The sequence below is a fragment of the Antennarius striatus genome, chromosome 11 (assembly GCF_040054535.1).
Source record: "Antennarius striatus isolate MH-2024 chromosome 11, ASM4005453v1, whole genome shotgun sequence".
Classification (NCBI taxonomy): domain Eukaryota; kingdom Metazoa; phylum Chordata; class Actinopteri; order Lophiiformes; family Antennariidae; genus Antennarius; species Antennarius striatus.
This window is the reverse complement of record NC_090786.1, coordinates 16,613,136-16,628,669: the sequence shown is the minus strand read 5'-3', so window position 1 is coordinate 16,628,669 and position 15,534 is coordinate 16,613,136. Positions and strand designations below refer to the sequence as shown.

The following is a 15,534-nucleotide window of genomic DNA, read 5'->3' as shown; positions in this document are numbered from 1 at the left end:
TGTGTGTGTGTGCGTGCGTGCGTGCGTGCGTGTGTGTGTGTGTGTGTGTGTGTTACTTTATTATTTATTTTTGTTTTAGGCTGTTTTTTATTATCAATTATAAAAATAATAGCAAAAATAAGTCTGAGATAGTGACGTAACTCTGTTGTTTTTCTCTCTGTTCTGTTGTTTACAGTCTGATGCTTGCCCAGAAACAAGAGAGGATGAGCAAGAAAGGAAATTGTTATATATTTGAATTTATAAAGGTTTATACATTTGATCTAAAATCGTGCACATCAAGTAGGGCATCTGCTTTATACCAATTTTATGTTATTACATATCTCCCATCTGTGTCATGGTGAGAGTTAACCCCAGATCATATCATCAGTGAACCAGACATTTACCAAAATGAAATCTAAATTTGATGCTATAAAACATGAAATCAATGAAAATCCACTCTATAATTCTACAGCATGTACCAGTAGAGTGTTCAGTTTAATATAATCTAGTCTTCTGAAAACTGCCATAGCAGGAGGCTTCTCTGATGAAGTGGTGAAGTGTAAGTGTTTCATATTGAAGCAAACGCTGCCATTACAGCGTTCTTCTCACATACAGCCCTTTGCAGCTGCACATTTCTATCCATGTGTTTTCAGCTGTCATCATTGTCTGTTAGCACCCTGCTGCTCTCACATAGCTCAATATTGCACATACAGAGGTGTGTATCACAGCTAAGTATTGCAACCTCAGCTCAGTCACACTAAGTTATTCAAGGCTAAAGAAAAGTGCTTTGTGTTTTACTGATTTACACTTTAACATATGGAATAGTTCACAGGTCATCTGCTGATGTTTTTGTAGTTTATCTTTCCAATCTGTTGGGTTTTACATTCCGGGTCTCTTCATATGATTGCATTTGAGGTTTTAACTGGCTTCTTATCGTAAGCTTTGAACATGTTATTTCAGATTGATGCAATACACCATATTGAAGATTCAAACAATATACAACAATGCATTCTGGGGATCTTGTGCAGTTTTCTACAGTATTTGCATGGAGTACAATTATGTTAGGTAAGATGTGAGGAGAATGTATTTGAAATCACTATGGGAATCATATGTTTTAAGATACCCCCACTCACATGCAGAGACACACAATTTGAATCAAAATCCAAGCAGTGTATTTTATGAATATTTATAACACGCTTCAAAATGGAAATGGAGTCTATATTGTTATTGTGTTTGAAATATCTATCCACCAAGCCTTGTTCTGGTGACTTGCAAGAGTGGGCTCTCGCCTCAGTAAGCTCACGGAAGACCCATAAATTAAAATAAGACTGTCTTTGCCTAAAGCCAGGAATAAATAAATCAGAGTTGTGAACATAAATTGTTTTTCCTTCATGCAGTGTGATTTTCCTACAGGAGTCGATAGTCATTGTCTTAGTTCCAAAGGTAGGATTTAATGGCTGCACAGATTCAATGCCACTGAGTAGACAGGGGCTCATCATTCTATCCAATCAAACTTGGGGCAACTTTTGCCTGAAAACGTTAACGTGTCATGCAATGACCAACCCGAACCTCAAACACGTCATGCACAAGACTGCTCTGTGACGAAGATCAGTTATTCCATCCTGTGCTGTTCCTGTAATTCTGCCTTTCAATATAAGGCATCTGTACCTTCTTTCAAGGCACATCTTTACTTCACAATTGAGGCAGCATGAATCTTCAATATATCATCTATCATTACTTATATTTGCCAATGCTGAAGCTGGAGGTTGAGGTTGTGGTACATGGAATATTAAAGAGGTGTGGTCTCTATCTAAGCATAGCTTTGTGAAGACAAGGTGGGAGAGTAGGGGACAAGTTGTAATGACATACTAAAGCCAGGAGAGTTCCTGCAGAGGAGATGGAGAGGCGGAGGACAGGGAGACAGACAGACCCAGCAGGGCATCACAACAATCTCAGTCTCAGCACAGCAAAGAAACGAGGCACCATTACATCAGCCCAGAGGCTGTTGGTGCTGACATTCCCACTGCGCATCTCTCCTTTGATTTTCCTTTGTTTCCTTTTCCCTCCTTAGACCTGTTGGGTTGTTAAAAATACATCACAGCAGCTCAAGTAAACTCCAGTTCATCCTCATTATCTCCTAGTTTTCACTGTTTTTAAGGCTACTTTTTTTTTTCTTGATTTTTAAAATGTTTTCCACACAGTTGCCAGGATATTTTAAGTACGTATAGATACCTGTGATTGGTTTATTTACTGTGTATCTTTGCCACAACCACTGACATCTCACTGTATTTTAGGCTCTGCGTAGGAGCAACAACATGTGCCATGTGGTGGCTAAATATCCACATGCACATCATGCAAAACCCTCTATCCCTTGTAAGACTGACAAACAAAAAAAGATTAATCAATATAGAAGAACAACGAATCCCCTTCTAAAAAGTGTCTTGAGAATTGATTTTACTCTCCAACTGGCTAGTATTATTTGGGGGGTATGGATTTCTGTCCATTTTGCTCTCTGTGACACAGCTTGAGTGTAACAGCTAAAACTGACAAAATAAGCTCTTTTGAAATCCAGCAGATTAGGTATTAGAAACTTGAAGGTACACACAAAACAAGCACATGTCAGTGACCCTTTTTTACCTTTTATTATTTATTTCAAGACATCATATATGGAAAGTGGGTGTTCAGGGTAATCACATATCAAGAGTCATTTTCCATCCTCTTTTTATAATTTATCTCTGAATTCATTGGTATATTCCTCCCAATGTGTTGTTGCTGAAGTTCGCTTTGCATTTATGCTCCACACAGTAGCAAAGAGGATTTGAAGCTTTGCCTAATTGGTTGTTTTATTCCCTTTTGTCTTATGTGAACAATGGGACACCGGTGATGTAAATCTCATTCTGGAAGGCAATACAGTCCTTCCTGTGTCTAAGAGCTGTCAGCGCACAATTAATTTTTGGCATAACATTGTAAACTGCAAAACCGAGTGGCTCCTCAGGGAGCAAGCTGCCACTGGCTGGAGACAATAGGCTCTGCTTATTTTTCCTAGCTTTTCAAAATGATTGTGAAAGTCCAAGAATGGCCGCGACACCAGTCACTGCCCTGCTGAGCATTGTATGTGAGAACTAAGGGAAACTTCCCACAATGTTATCTTAATTCACACTGTATTAGCTTTTATTGTTGAGTTCCATTTGGCTTTGCTCTTTATAGCTTAACTCCATTTGACTCCTTGTTTTGACTTGCTTTGCTAATTTTAGGTCACTGGATATTTAATGAAGCCTCTTTCCTTGTTATTCAATGTTAAACTTTCCAGACAAAATGCCTTTTTATTCCCTTTGATAGTCATTTTATAATGTCTTCGTACTGGTAACATATAAAGGCCTGTGGTCAGATGGATAGTGGACTAACAATGTCCATAATGTCCATTATATCAGCCAACTCGGGCCCCGAGCCAGCTTCAAAGAGAGGGGACCTCATCGAGTGGGCTGCAAGGAACATAGTTTTCCAGTCCTCTGTCAGCGCTCCTCTTTTGATCATCTCTTATCACAGCTCCATCCTTCCGTTCGGTTCACAGAAATGAATGAACTCCGGGTAGAATGGGAATTCGTCAGGCAGCAGAAGAGCAACAAGTATGTGTTTGAAACATCAGAAACATATTTTGGTTTTCAGACACTATTTGAGTAATGAATGATTTCTGCAGGGGTCGTCTGTCTCCTGGAGGCAGTTAAGAGGAGTTGATGGTAACATGACTTCAGTCATAAACAGAAGAAAACCCAATTGAGATGCTGACAGCGATGGTTTTTGACACTCAAAACATGACAGGTTGGATTTCAAGTCTGGGTTTGCAAATGTCAACATCTTAAATGCAGTGGTATGTTTCAGATGCCTTCGCTCAGAATGCACACAGGGATAATGAAATAAGATGCAGCATGCATCAGGGCTCCAATAGTTGGCTGGAAAAGGGTTAAATAAACAATTTCATGGTTATCAGTTTACTGCAGCAGATCAGCAGAGCAAAACAAATCTACCGATTAGTGGCGATACTAATTTATCACATGTGAGAATTTGATGCTTTTCTTTTATCTTCACATTAGACAGAATTATTTGCTGATGCCACCATGGGGTTTGTGAAACAAATATTTCTTGAAGGGGATTTTTATTCATTTTCTGATTTCTTATGTTTAATCAATGAAACATTTCATTAAAAAAAAATTCCAAATTAACCAATTATGATAATAAATAACCATAAGTTAGTAAATACTGTTCAGGGTATTATTGTTTTATTTTATTGCATAAAGTAGAATAAGTCATTACAAAAAGCAGCAAGCAACAATTTAAAGATACGATCACAATAGTAATTTAATACGCTACATCGTTATTTGTTATATTCATATCATTGTGCTGCTGACATATATACACAGTGCTTCTATGTCTGCTAATTTAGCTTACTCCCTTGCTGACCTTTCAGTGATGGACAGCTGCTCTGCCTGGCCTCCTGGTTTCACTGCCGTCTAGACGGGCGCTTTAATTATATTGACCAGTCTGATCCATGGTCTCCTGTGGCCTTGAGCGCCATGGAACAGAGATCGATTCATAACAATAAATCAGTCAGCTGGCCCGAGGCATATCTTTGGTGATACACAAACATCCAGGCCTTCCTCAATAAACATGGCTCTACAGCTCCCTCAGCTGTTGTGTACCCCATTTAAATGTATGGTCAGGGTTAGCCACATCACCTTGTGTCAAATTTACAAGTTCTCTTTCTAGAGTGCCTCACTGTGCTTTGATATTGCAAAGCACAATACATATCGAAGACAGCCAGGTAAGTATCTTCCTGCAGCAGGAGCGCTAGCAGCGCAGGGAGAGTCGAAAGATTATGTAAAGTAATTCAGAGTGTGATGAGAGGAGCAGGCCACCACTGACAGCAAGTTTAGCAGGTATGTAGGTCACTCAGGGGGAGGCCTCGTTTGCATTTTCCCCTTACATGTCTATTTTTGTGTTGTCTCTCTCTCACATTCTTTATTTAATCAGTTATTCACTTACTCCTTTTATCTCGGGATACATCTGTGTTCCCGCTCGTCTTCATATCCCCTGTTTTTGCTGTCTAGCAGAGCGCCTTGACTGTTTCACACTACCTTGGACGAAGTGACGAAAAAAGTTCAAGTTAAAAGATCAAGAGTAAGACAGTGGAGACAGCAGTTGTACTGGCTTTCCGTTTTCTTTCAGCCTTTACAATGTTTTCTCAAAGGTTTGCCAGTGGTCATTTTCCCTTCAGTTTTTGCAACATATGTTGTCAACTGTGCCCCTCTGTTCTCTTGCCATCTCTCTCTGCTTTCTAATCATCTTCACTTTCTCTGAGTCGGAGCGTAATCCCAAAGCAGATGGTGTACTGTTCCCTTTTCAGTCACTCAGAGCACTTTGTGTTTTGTTGTCTTGTCAAGCCTGGCCCAGGCCTGTGTAATGAGATCAGGCCTTTTCAGTCTGTTTAGAGGACCCTGACCTAACTTGGAGCTGCCCCACCACAACAACCACAAGGAGCTACCCAAACCCACAGGGGAGCATAATACTACTTAGTGTCCACCACCCCGTGGCCTTTTTTTAGGGGGAAGAAAGGCGGAATATTAATGAAAACGCTTTGCTTTCCAAGAGGATAGTAGTAGAGTGGGGCGGTTACAGTGTTTATTAAGCAGTTCTGTTTTCATCTCCCTAGCCTGCAGGTCACAGCTCAATGCTCTTTAATTGGCTCAGGCATTGTTCCATCTCGTTGCCCCAAAAAAAAAAAAAAAAACCCCAGCTATCAAGCAACTGCCCCCTTCAACAAAATTGCCTTTTCGTGTTTTGAGAGTGTCAGGTCATGCAGCTAAGCTATTTCCACAAGAATCCACTACAAATTTAACATTACCATATGAAAATGGTCTGTTTTCAGCATTTGCCAGCTCATTAGTTCTTTTGCTAGGGCACTTGTTGAGGTCCACCCACTCTTGTTTTGCTTGAGCGGGGTGAGTCTTTAATTATCTTTGCAGTAGAGATATTAGATCCAAAGCTATTAGTCCATACAAGGTTCAATGAGGGGCTCTTTGATACTCATTTAATTTACATAACCCAAAGCAGACCAGACCCAAGACCCTCACAGGCCACCCAGTTTACGCATTCAAATAAACTCTGCTCTCATTCTCCTGAAATTAAAGGAGGCTGTCTGGGGTTCCTGGTATTCACCTGACATTTTCCTATCTTATTCTCTGAAGATTAAATGTTTTAGGTCAAACAGCAATCTTCCACCTCCTCAAAACTGTAGATACCTCTGCAAGATATGTTTTCCAACTCAATCAAAAGAGATCATTTATGTACCAGTGGTAGAAATTCAGCATGGGAACATTTTTCTCTCATGTGGGCTTTAATTTAGGTTGTATTAGAGTGTTTTTAAAATGTTGGATTCCAGAAACTATCAGGAATTGAAAGAGCAACTTCAATGGTATTTTCACACTGAACACTCAGCATTTTTTGCCTTCCATTACTCACATGAAAGGTACTGTGAGGTTGTTTGATGAAATACACTTCATTTGTGTAATGAAACTGCAGTATTTTCAAAGCTCACCAGAAAGTCTAACTTTGCTGATTTTTTTCCGAACACTTTCTTTGTTTTACATTATTTATTGGCTTCTACTAAATTCTGGATGTGTGACATCTGGAGAATCTCACTGCTGCATTGCTTTTATGACACAGCTTCATGTACTATTTTTTACGTTTTTTTTGTTTTTTTTTCAAGGCAACACAAATTTCATCACATGGCACCAATTCAAAACTCCTCAATGACTCATGTTGGCTTTGCATGTAGCCAGACCATATGAAGTTTTTGCCAGCTTGCATTTTCAAAACATTGTACATTCACATAGCACTGTTTCCTAAACAGTCCCTATATGTACACAATCAAGAATGCTATATAATATACTGCAGTTATTTCTTTTTAAAATCAGCATTATAGAATGAGAACAAAGTAGTGGTTGATCAAATCTACACTGCAGTCTGCAGCATAAACCGAACAGTCAAACAGTTCTACTTGTGTTTTTGTTGTTGTTCTGGTCATAGTAGGCCATTTGCTGTCTGTGAATATGAAGAAGAGTGCCAGGAACCGTAATAAGCTTGCACCAGGAGGGGCTATGGCATCATCGTTTTTAGCCACAGTTGCATTTTTCCCATCTATACAACAATGTTATGGTAATGTTTGCATAAGTTGCCATTCTGGTGCCCATTTTCAAAAGTTTGTTTATTTGATCCTTGAAATCGCTGTTTTTGTCTCAATGGATGCCCAAAAGTCAAAAAGAGGTTTCATTACCGAATGAAATGGTCATTAAATAAACACCCCTTGAGATTTTTTTACTGGCTTCTATTCATTCTGTCAGCTACTGAACTCCAGTACCAGCTGATTGTGATCAGATCTCCAGGATGTTGTCAGACATAGCAGACCCGCCCACCATTCCACCTTCTGAAACTCAAGATGAACGGAATAAATTCTCCTGGGGGGCCAACGCTGCAGGACACACACACCTAAACACCTTCATAGTTTTAATGTCTTACAAGAAAAAACAAAAAAAAACAAAACGAATTGAAGAAAACAAAGTGAGCTGCCCTTTGGCTGGGGGATGAACGGAACCCCCTGTTCTGCCCAAGGCTCCTGTCCGGAACATTAAGCAGAGACAGTTCTTGTGCTACCGTGTGGGGGACCCACAGGGACCGTGTCCCCTGAGCTGGAATGACAACAGCATTAAAATGGAGTGGAAGCAGAACTGCTGCTGCTCGTGACAAGCTCCTTTGAAGATGATGCAAAATAATGAGAAAACTGTGTCACACAAAAGCTACAGCTAATTAAATATGCATTTCATTTACTTCTCAGACCTGCTCAGATCTAAACTTGCCATTGCTGTCTTGTTCGAATGCATTTCCCATCATGATTGAATATTATAGAGCAGTAAGCTAATGCTGACCAACAAAACGGTAACTACCTCTTGTCTAATAAATGAAGGCAAGGTGGGGGGATGTAATTTTCTGCCTGTCTGCATACGGGGGTGACTTATACCCAACTCTCATCCTTCCTCTCCCTTTTCTTTGTGTACAAAAGTGAGCACAAACACATACACAAACACTTTCTCATCCTGCCGCCTGCACTACTGAAGGGCTCTCTGTGAACTTCCGAAAAGCTGAAGCAACATAAAAGTTAGAGAAAATGTTTCGGTCTTTTTGTTTTCCTTTCCAACCTGTCCTCAATCACATGCTTGTTTTTGTCATATGTGAAAATAAAACCTTTGAGATCCTTGAAGTATGTGATACCCTCTTTTTCTGTAGGGAGCGATAGCACATAAACTATACGAATTCTGTGTTTGCAATTAACATACCAAGACGGAAGCTGGGACCCCTCAGGGTCACTGGTCCGAGCTTAAAGAACTACTGTTGTCAGCTGTCTGGTTTCCTGCTGAGGAGGTCGTTTCGCCGTACTGTTTTTCTCTTTTCCTTATCAGCCCTTTGTGGACTGTGCCTCTCCTTCACCGGAACCTTGACAGAGGTCTGTTTTTCTCCCTCCTCCCCATCTTTTTTATGTGTTTACCACAACACGCTCCCATCCTCTGCCTAAATGATGGCCCCTCTCCTGCCACATGGAGGAGTGAAATTAGAGGTAGATAGACGAGCATTGCTTTTTGCTTTGCCCTTCAGGCAGGACAACAGGGATTGGGTCCACAGTCAATTGAATTTCTGGGGTTTCTGCTTTGTTGATCAGAGCAGGCTGATGCTACCCTAGCGCTTATATTGTGCTGTGATTACCTGAACTAGAGAGTAAAAAGATCATCAGGAAAGAATTAGATGAGGAACAGTATTCCTCAAAACGCTGGCTTTTTTTGCCAGCGTGTCACACAGGTATGTTATATTCACTTAGGCATGAAAGGCATGATTGGGCTTCCCTCCAACTCAGGAAAATCAGGTCCTCGTCGTGGTCCCCCTATTTTGATTTGAACAGTTCTGTTGTTTATCATGACACTACACAAACTGTTTATCACTGAAGATTATGACATCGCCAGAACAACATGTTCAGAAACACAAATGTTCAGGCAAACAAGCTGCAGTCAGTCAGATCATGTACACAAATTAATGCCTGCTAACACAAAAACGTAGCTAACAAAACAGCATATGATCTTAAAGCTGGGATTGAATGAGACTTTTCAGAAGAGAGCAAATATTCCTTTACCCATCAGACATCTTCATTGCAATGTTGTTTGCTGAATATAATATTACTGTAATGGATAGGAATGAGTCAAAACTATAGCAAATCCATAATTTTTCATCAGATTTTGGAGGAAAGAACATAGATATGTTGTCCCATGGAAATTTCAATGCTTTTGTTAAAAAGAAAGCAGGAAGGTCAGATTCTTGCCTCATCCACTTCGCTCTTCAACAGTCCTTGAATCCCAGTGGTGACCAAGGGAGGAAAGATTCCATACCAAAACGTTGCAACAGAGGAAATCAGTTTGACATCATGTTGAAGAAGTTGCATGATACATATTCTCAATACCTAGCAGGTCCAAAGCAAAGTTAGAATTTATTGCTATTCATATTCATCCATCCATTCATGTAATGACATTCTGGAGTTAGAGGAATAAATCAACATTTCTCAGGTGTGCACCCTACTGTATAAAAATATGCAAAATATTGAGTTGTCCCAGTCTAAATTTTAAAGATTGTACACTATGCATCCTTCTGATTGCCAATGTCTGCATGTGTGCACAAACACACACACAAGAAGGGATTACTGGGGGGCTTAGGGGAATGTCCTTACCATCAGTGGGAGAACATGGCAACCCTGAGCTTTGGGCTCCCACTGATGGGCTTTGTTTGTAAGGGTGGACCTCCACTAATCAGAAAGTCTTATCCCGCTAGTCCACATGAATTTGAGCAAGGTGTAGAACCTCAATTGGTATCCCAGGCATTATTTGTGTATTGGTGAAATGTAGCCTGTAAATGTATGTGACAAATAAAGCATCTGTCCATCTCATCACTTCCTTTTTGCATTTTTTGTTGGTTTTTCAAGCCAACAGAATCACCTCCACTCTTGCTGGATAGTTACAGATTATTTGTTGTCAGGTATCTTTTAAGTTTGTTTAGACTCACTATTTGATTTGAGGATTTCATGCTCCATATCAGCCACATAGAAGGAGCGTACGATTGATCCCTGCTAGAGATTAAACTGTAGCGCAGGCAGCTGTTGTGGTGTTGTCTTTTCTCTGCCGTGCTGCTGAGCTCTCCTACCCTCACTGCCTTGCCAGCACTGGCTGATGAAGTTGGAGCCTCCAATTAAGAGTTATCTGATTCTGGATCCTTTTTTTCTCTGAAAAACCATTACATTAGTCTGTAGGTCCCACACAATACTCAGGTAATACATTGAGCATGAATGAAAGTCGAAGTACAATATAGTCATACCTACATAGTCATACATAGTAATTGGTTGACATTGTAACACATGTCCAACAAATTTGACTAATTATGAGGCAGGTATTAATCTGTAGCTTTATGTTCAATTTTTTTTTTGTTTTGTTTCATTTTATTCATGATTTTAGTTTTATTTATTCATTCATTCATTTATTTTTTATTTGTATCAACCCTAATGAAGCGGGAGGACACCCCAGGGTGTTAGGTTGGTTGGCAGACTTAAATGGTCACTGTAAACATGTGGAACACTGACACAGCTTTGGATTCAAGACATTTTTCTGTTGTGCCTAAGCAGCAGTGTTTGTTTACATCATCGCCCAACTGTCAGGGGAGGATGGTTATTTTTATGGTGTGCTTTGTAGCATGGTTTGCTGTGGGAGCAACAAAGAAGTTATGTGAGTACAGATGTAATGGAGAAGATAGAGGGGGAGAAGAGTGTGTGGCAGAGGATGGGGATGGGGGGTGTCAAGCTGCCTTATGGGGATGGCGGTCTTTAATTAATTTTGCATGCGTCTTTCTCGCCTTGCATTTGTTTTGTTATTGTCTGAAGTTCAGCTCTTTAGGAAGACACTGAATTTCCAGGCATGAGACAGTGTTCAGCATCAGAATAAATGTTTGTGATGCCACAAGTTATAAATTCCTTACTGTTTGATGCTGTGAAGAAAAAAAACAATAATTTTGCACAAAATAAATGTATATACTGTTGTCATTTATCATCTGCACCTGCATGCATGAACATAATGAAGACTGACACACATCTTTGGCTGTGTCCTTTTAATTACAGACGTGTCTGAGACCAACAACACTGGCACCAGCAATGGAGGTAAGAAAACATTTCTATTACTATCAAGATGCCCTGCTCTATGCTGTGTGGACTTCCTCTTCCAGTTCTTGCCCTCCTTCACTCACAGATGGATATTTAAATTAACATGCCTGCCTACATTCATAAAATGTCAGAGTACGCATTACCGAATGTGACTATAAACCTTCTGAGTTTGATTCCTAATCTTGGCAGGACAAAGAGATTGTTATGGGTAAATGGATGTTTTTCTGCACAAGATAAGAGGTAACAGATTGCTTTGTTATTATAGCCTCTCCTCAAACTTTCCACTTTCTCCCACTCTTGTCTAGAGGAGATGAAAGATCTTAAGAGCCCTGAAGAGCCTGATTCAATTCTAACAGACAGCATTCAGTCCAAAGGTAAGGGCGAGTGAGAAGCCGTCACACTTGCTCACTGCCATACTCTAATTTTGCACACATCTCTATTTGTAAGTAGATTCTTATTAGTGGCCACAGCTGCAGAATTAAAATTCACTTCGCCCGGAGAATGCTCAGCGCTGTGCAGTTGAGTATCACAAGGCTTCATCTCCTTGTCCCACATTTCCTCCCTCTGTCTCCATCTTGTCTTCTTTGTAGGGGCAGGTGGCAGGTAGGCAGTTAGTATGTGCTCCTCCAGGGCCAAATGAATTTGTGAGTCCTCTCTATCCATTCCAGGTCTGTAGCTGTGACCCTGATATTTAGGGATAAATGTGACAGTGCATCTTTGGAGATTGAGTGTGATGAATTACCTGCAAACTCCACTATCAGACATTTAATAAATCAAGTGTGCAATGCTTATTATCCTAACATGCAGCCAACGCAAACTGGAATAGCAATAATCATGCCAATAAATCATATTTGATTAGTGTACCACGCTGTTGTTATCCTTCGGTCTCTGTTGAGATCCAGACTAACAAGACAGCATGTAATTTAAATATAGTCATCTGTGGAGAGTGCTCTGAGTTTCTGTCTGCATTTGTTCTCTGCGTGGCTCTATAGAGTTTGTGAGCCAAAGAGTTGTATATCCAACACTTTCCAGGTAGGAAATATCCATTAAGCAACTGTTGTGAGCAGATTTTCAGGGTTGAACAAATAGGACGGTCTCGCAGCATATGAAATAGCTTGGCAGCGACAAAGAGGTTGTGTAAAAGGGAGAGAGCATAAATAATGCCAGGAACAAAGCGCTGCAGAAGAAAAAGCTTGTTGTTGAACAAGCCTGTGGATCAGGGTGAGATGGTGCATAAAAGAGCTAAATAGAACCGAACGTGTAGTTACAATTATCTAGGGTACAGTGTGGAAACATGACACCGGCCAATAGACTATCCCCTTTGTAATTGTCAGAAAAAGACATTTTGCTTAGTTCGTTATGGACATTCCTGGTCTCCACAGAAGGTTTTTTAATCATTCTGGGTTACCCTCTGAACCGCTGTACCAAGAACAGTTCTAGAATTTTTAGCCTTTTATAAAAGCATGCTGAATGTTTGCCACTATCACTCGATTATTTCCAATTCCGCACCACTAGCACCCGTCAGGCAGAATGAAATTGTATGTTCCCTAGTCTGTGGAAAGAAGGACCATACTCGATCCTGCATTTATGATTTTTAATGAGCCCACAGAATGAACTCCAAAGTGATAATTGTTCAACTAGCATACATTGTTGTACTTTACTAATCTAGAAACAATTTACTTGATAAATTTAGAATCTGTTTGGTCTATAAAAATGTTTTACAAAACTAAATATTTACATCAGAATAAAATCTAAGGTAGAATCGATATTTTAAACCAAAAAAAAAATCAAATCAGTTTACTGTTGCACATAACTAGCAACAGTTAATGTTTACATATCAGAGACTGGAACTTATAAATATCTGACAGTTTTAAAATTGACTTCCATTTAATTGGCAGCTATTTGGTCTGTCGGTCTTATTGTTTCCATTCAGTCAAGAAATGATTAATTGTTGGAGTTCTGGATTTATTCATATTGTGGTGTGCGTTTTTCATTCCAGCCTGGTAGAGATAATTAATAAACACTCTTTCTCAAGACAGAACATTGAATACCAAATGTGAGAAGCAGTAATTGAAACCTTCAAATTATTGCAACTGTGAATTTGTTTTTCATCCAGAAAATGCTGAGAAGAAAGAATGACCAGCTGAGGAATGGACAATCAACCTCATCTGACAGCCAGCAAACTGTGCGAAGTCAACCGTGCTGGTGTCAGACTGGCCCGCGTCAGTCTGGGCTCAGACACTGGACCGGGACTACCAGTTACCCACCAGATGCTCACACTTCCTACTTATTTAGCCCCTTCCCTCTTTGTGCAGAAGTCCATGAAGTATGTATGTTCTGTATGTATATGTATGTATATGTACAAAACCTGACTATGGGACTTGAACATATCAACCAGAAAAGATGAGCCATACCTCACTGTGTGTTAGAGTCATGCATCACTTTGCCGGCTGGTTGTGATGAGATTGTCTTTTTATTTGATGTGTGAGCGTACGGTGATGCCGTCAGACACCAGCCACAGCTCATGTTGGCGCTCCAGGCCGGGTGATGCTGAACATCTGTCATCCTTTTGTTCTTACAACCACAAAAAGCAGCGCTACAGTTATGATAACATTTAAGTGAGGATGACCTGACAACACCATGCGTCTGTCGGCTCCCTGGAGGGTGACTCTGTTGCCTGCCATGTTCTCCTCACACAACTCTGCACCTTGAGTGCCATTGCTTCGTGAATGAGCCTCTACCTTTATTCAGACCCATAATCTCCAGATGGTGTTTCACCCACCAACACCCCCCCCCCCCCAACGTTCCTCCATGAACATCATGAACATTGCTGATCATGTCTGATTGCCTCTGCTGCTGTAACCGCAGGTGAACTCACACCAGGAAACTGTTCATCATCCGCTAAAGAGGACTTCAGCGTCTTTAAGATATCGATCCCCACCCCCTTTTGTTGCAGTTCCCAGTGCATGCAGGGAAATTGCTCAGAAGTCACCAACAGGAATTAGAGTCCTCTTTGTTTTTGCTTGTCCTCTTTCCAGACTCTCTAATTGTATTGAAGGAATCTGCCTTATGTCATATCAGACTACAAAGTCACAACCACAGACTTCTGGAGGTGGTTTGAGTATGAATTCTGGGTTATGTATTGCTTGCAGATGATTTGTAATTTTAAATACACCATGTAATGGCTAATACCTGTTGTTAATGGCTTCTGGTTTTGTCCTCGGTTGACTTAAAAATATGTTTTGATTTCTTTTTAAATGTCGGTATTCATTAATTTCTTTCAGTGGTGCCATACTAAAGATCAGATGAAATCTATGAAATGATGCCTTCATACATTGATGTTTGCTTTGCTAAACTATAACAGAAACAACTAATAAACTTTAAAGTGGAAGCCATGACTCAGCTTTTAATGTACCTCATTGAGAGTCTTGTTAATACGTCTGTCATGACAGTAGCTAATATTATATTTTATTCTACTTGCTCTCGATGCAGCTGACTGTGAAATCAAACAACTGCAAGATAGCAATCAGTCATGTGTCTCAGGGACGGAAACAGTCTATTCTTATCATCTGCAGCATGCTGCCGCTCTGGCCTTCAAGATCTGCCCTGCATCAGATGAGAGATGTTTGAATGGCTGTCAAACCACAGCTTTCTCTGCTTCATAGGAACTCACTAATAACTACAAGGAGTTTGTCAAAGTCTCAACAGTTCTCCAGAGTAAAACTGCTTGATTCACACAATCGCTTGCCTGTAAACAAAATGTGTTAGGCTTGTTATTACTTCAGTGATAAGTTGGACTTTCACGTGTTACAAAACTAGTAAGCGCATGTTAAGAATTATCCATTAAGACATTGTATAGAACTTGAAAAATGGTGATGTTTGTCCTCCAGAGGCAATCTTAAAATGAAATCTGCACTGGTTTTTGTCTCGTCTCTCAGTATCCGTCAGCGTAAAGCTGGAAGTGAGCTGAACCTCCTTAAGGCTGTGCAAAACACATTACAAAACAACAAAATCAAATGAACATTTAAGCCTCTATGGACTGAGAGTAGCACATAACAAATGTGATCAAGGCGGCACGCAGATTTTGACATCCACCACACTCCTACATGAACATGAAAACTGACATGGCAACAGGTATTCAGCAAGAAGATTTTACTATGCAATTTAACAAGAAATGTTAACAAAACCTTTAAAAAAAAACATGCTGAAAACCATATCAGATGGAGATAAGAGGACAGACATCGATACGCAGTGATCCA

The 15,534-nt window shown here is 40.2% G+C and overlaps 1 protein-coding gene across 3 annotated transcripts in view; it reads left to right on the top strand.

The window, feature by feature from the left end:
* The window catches only part of macrod2 (mono-ADP ribosylhydrolase 2), a 471,756-nt gene extending 457,083 nt beyond the window's left edge, over positions 1-14,673 (top strand). For all 3 annotated transcript variants that reach the window (XM_068327322.1, XM_068327321.1, XM_068327320.1), the window contains 3 exons: positions 11,234-11,272; positions 11,581-11,649; positions 13,392-14,673. In XM_068327322.1, coding sequence (XP_068183423.1) covers positions 11,234-11,272; positions 11,581-11,649; positions 13,392-13,414 — 131 coding nt within the window. In that variant the 3' untranslated portion in view covers positions 13,415-14,673. The remainder of the gene's footprint in view (positions 1-11,233; positions 11,273-11,580; positions 11,650-13,391) is intronic.
* The last annotated feature ends 861 nt before the right edge of the window (positions 14,674-15,534 follow it).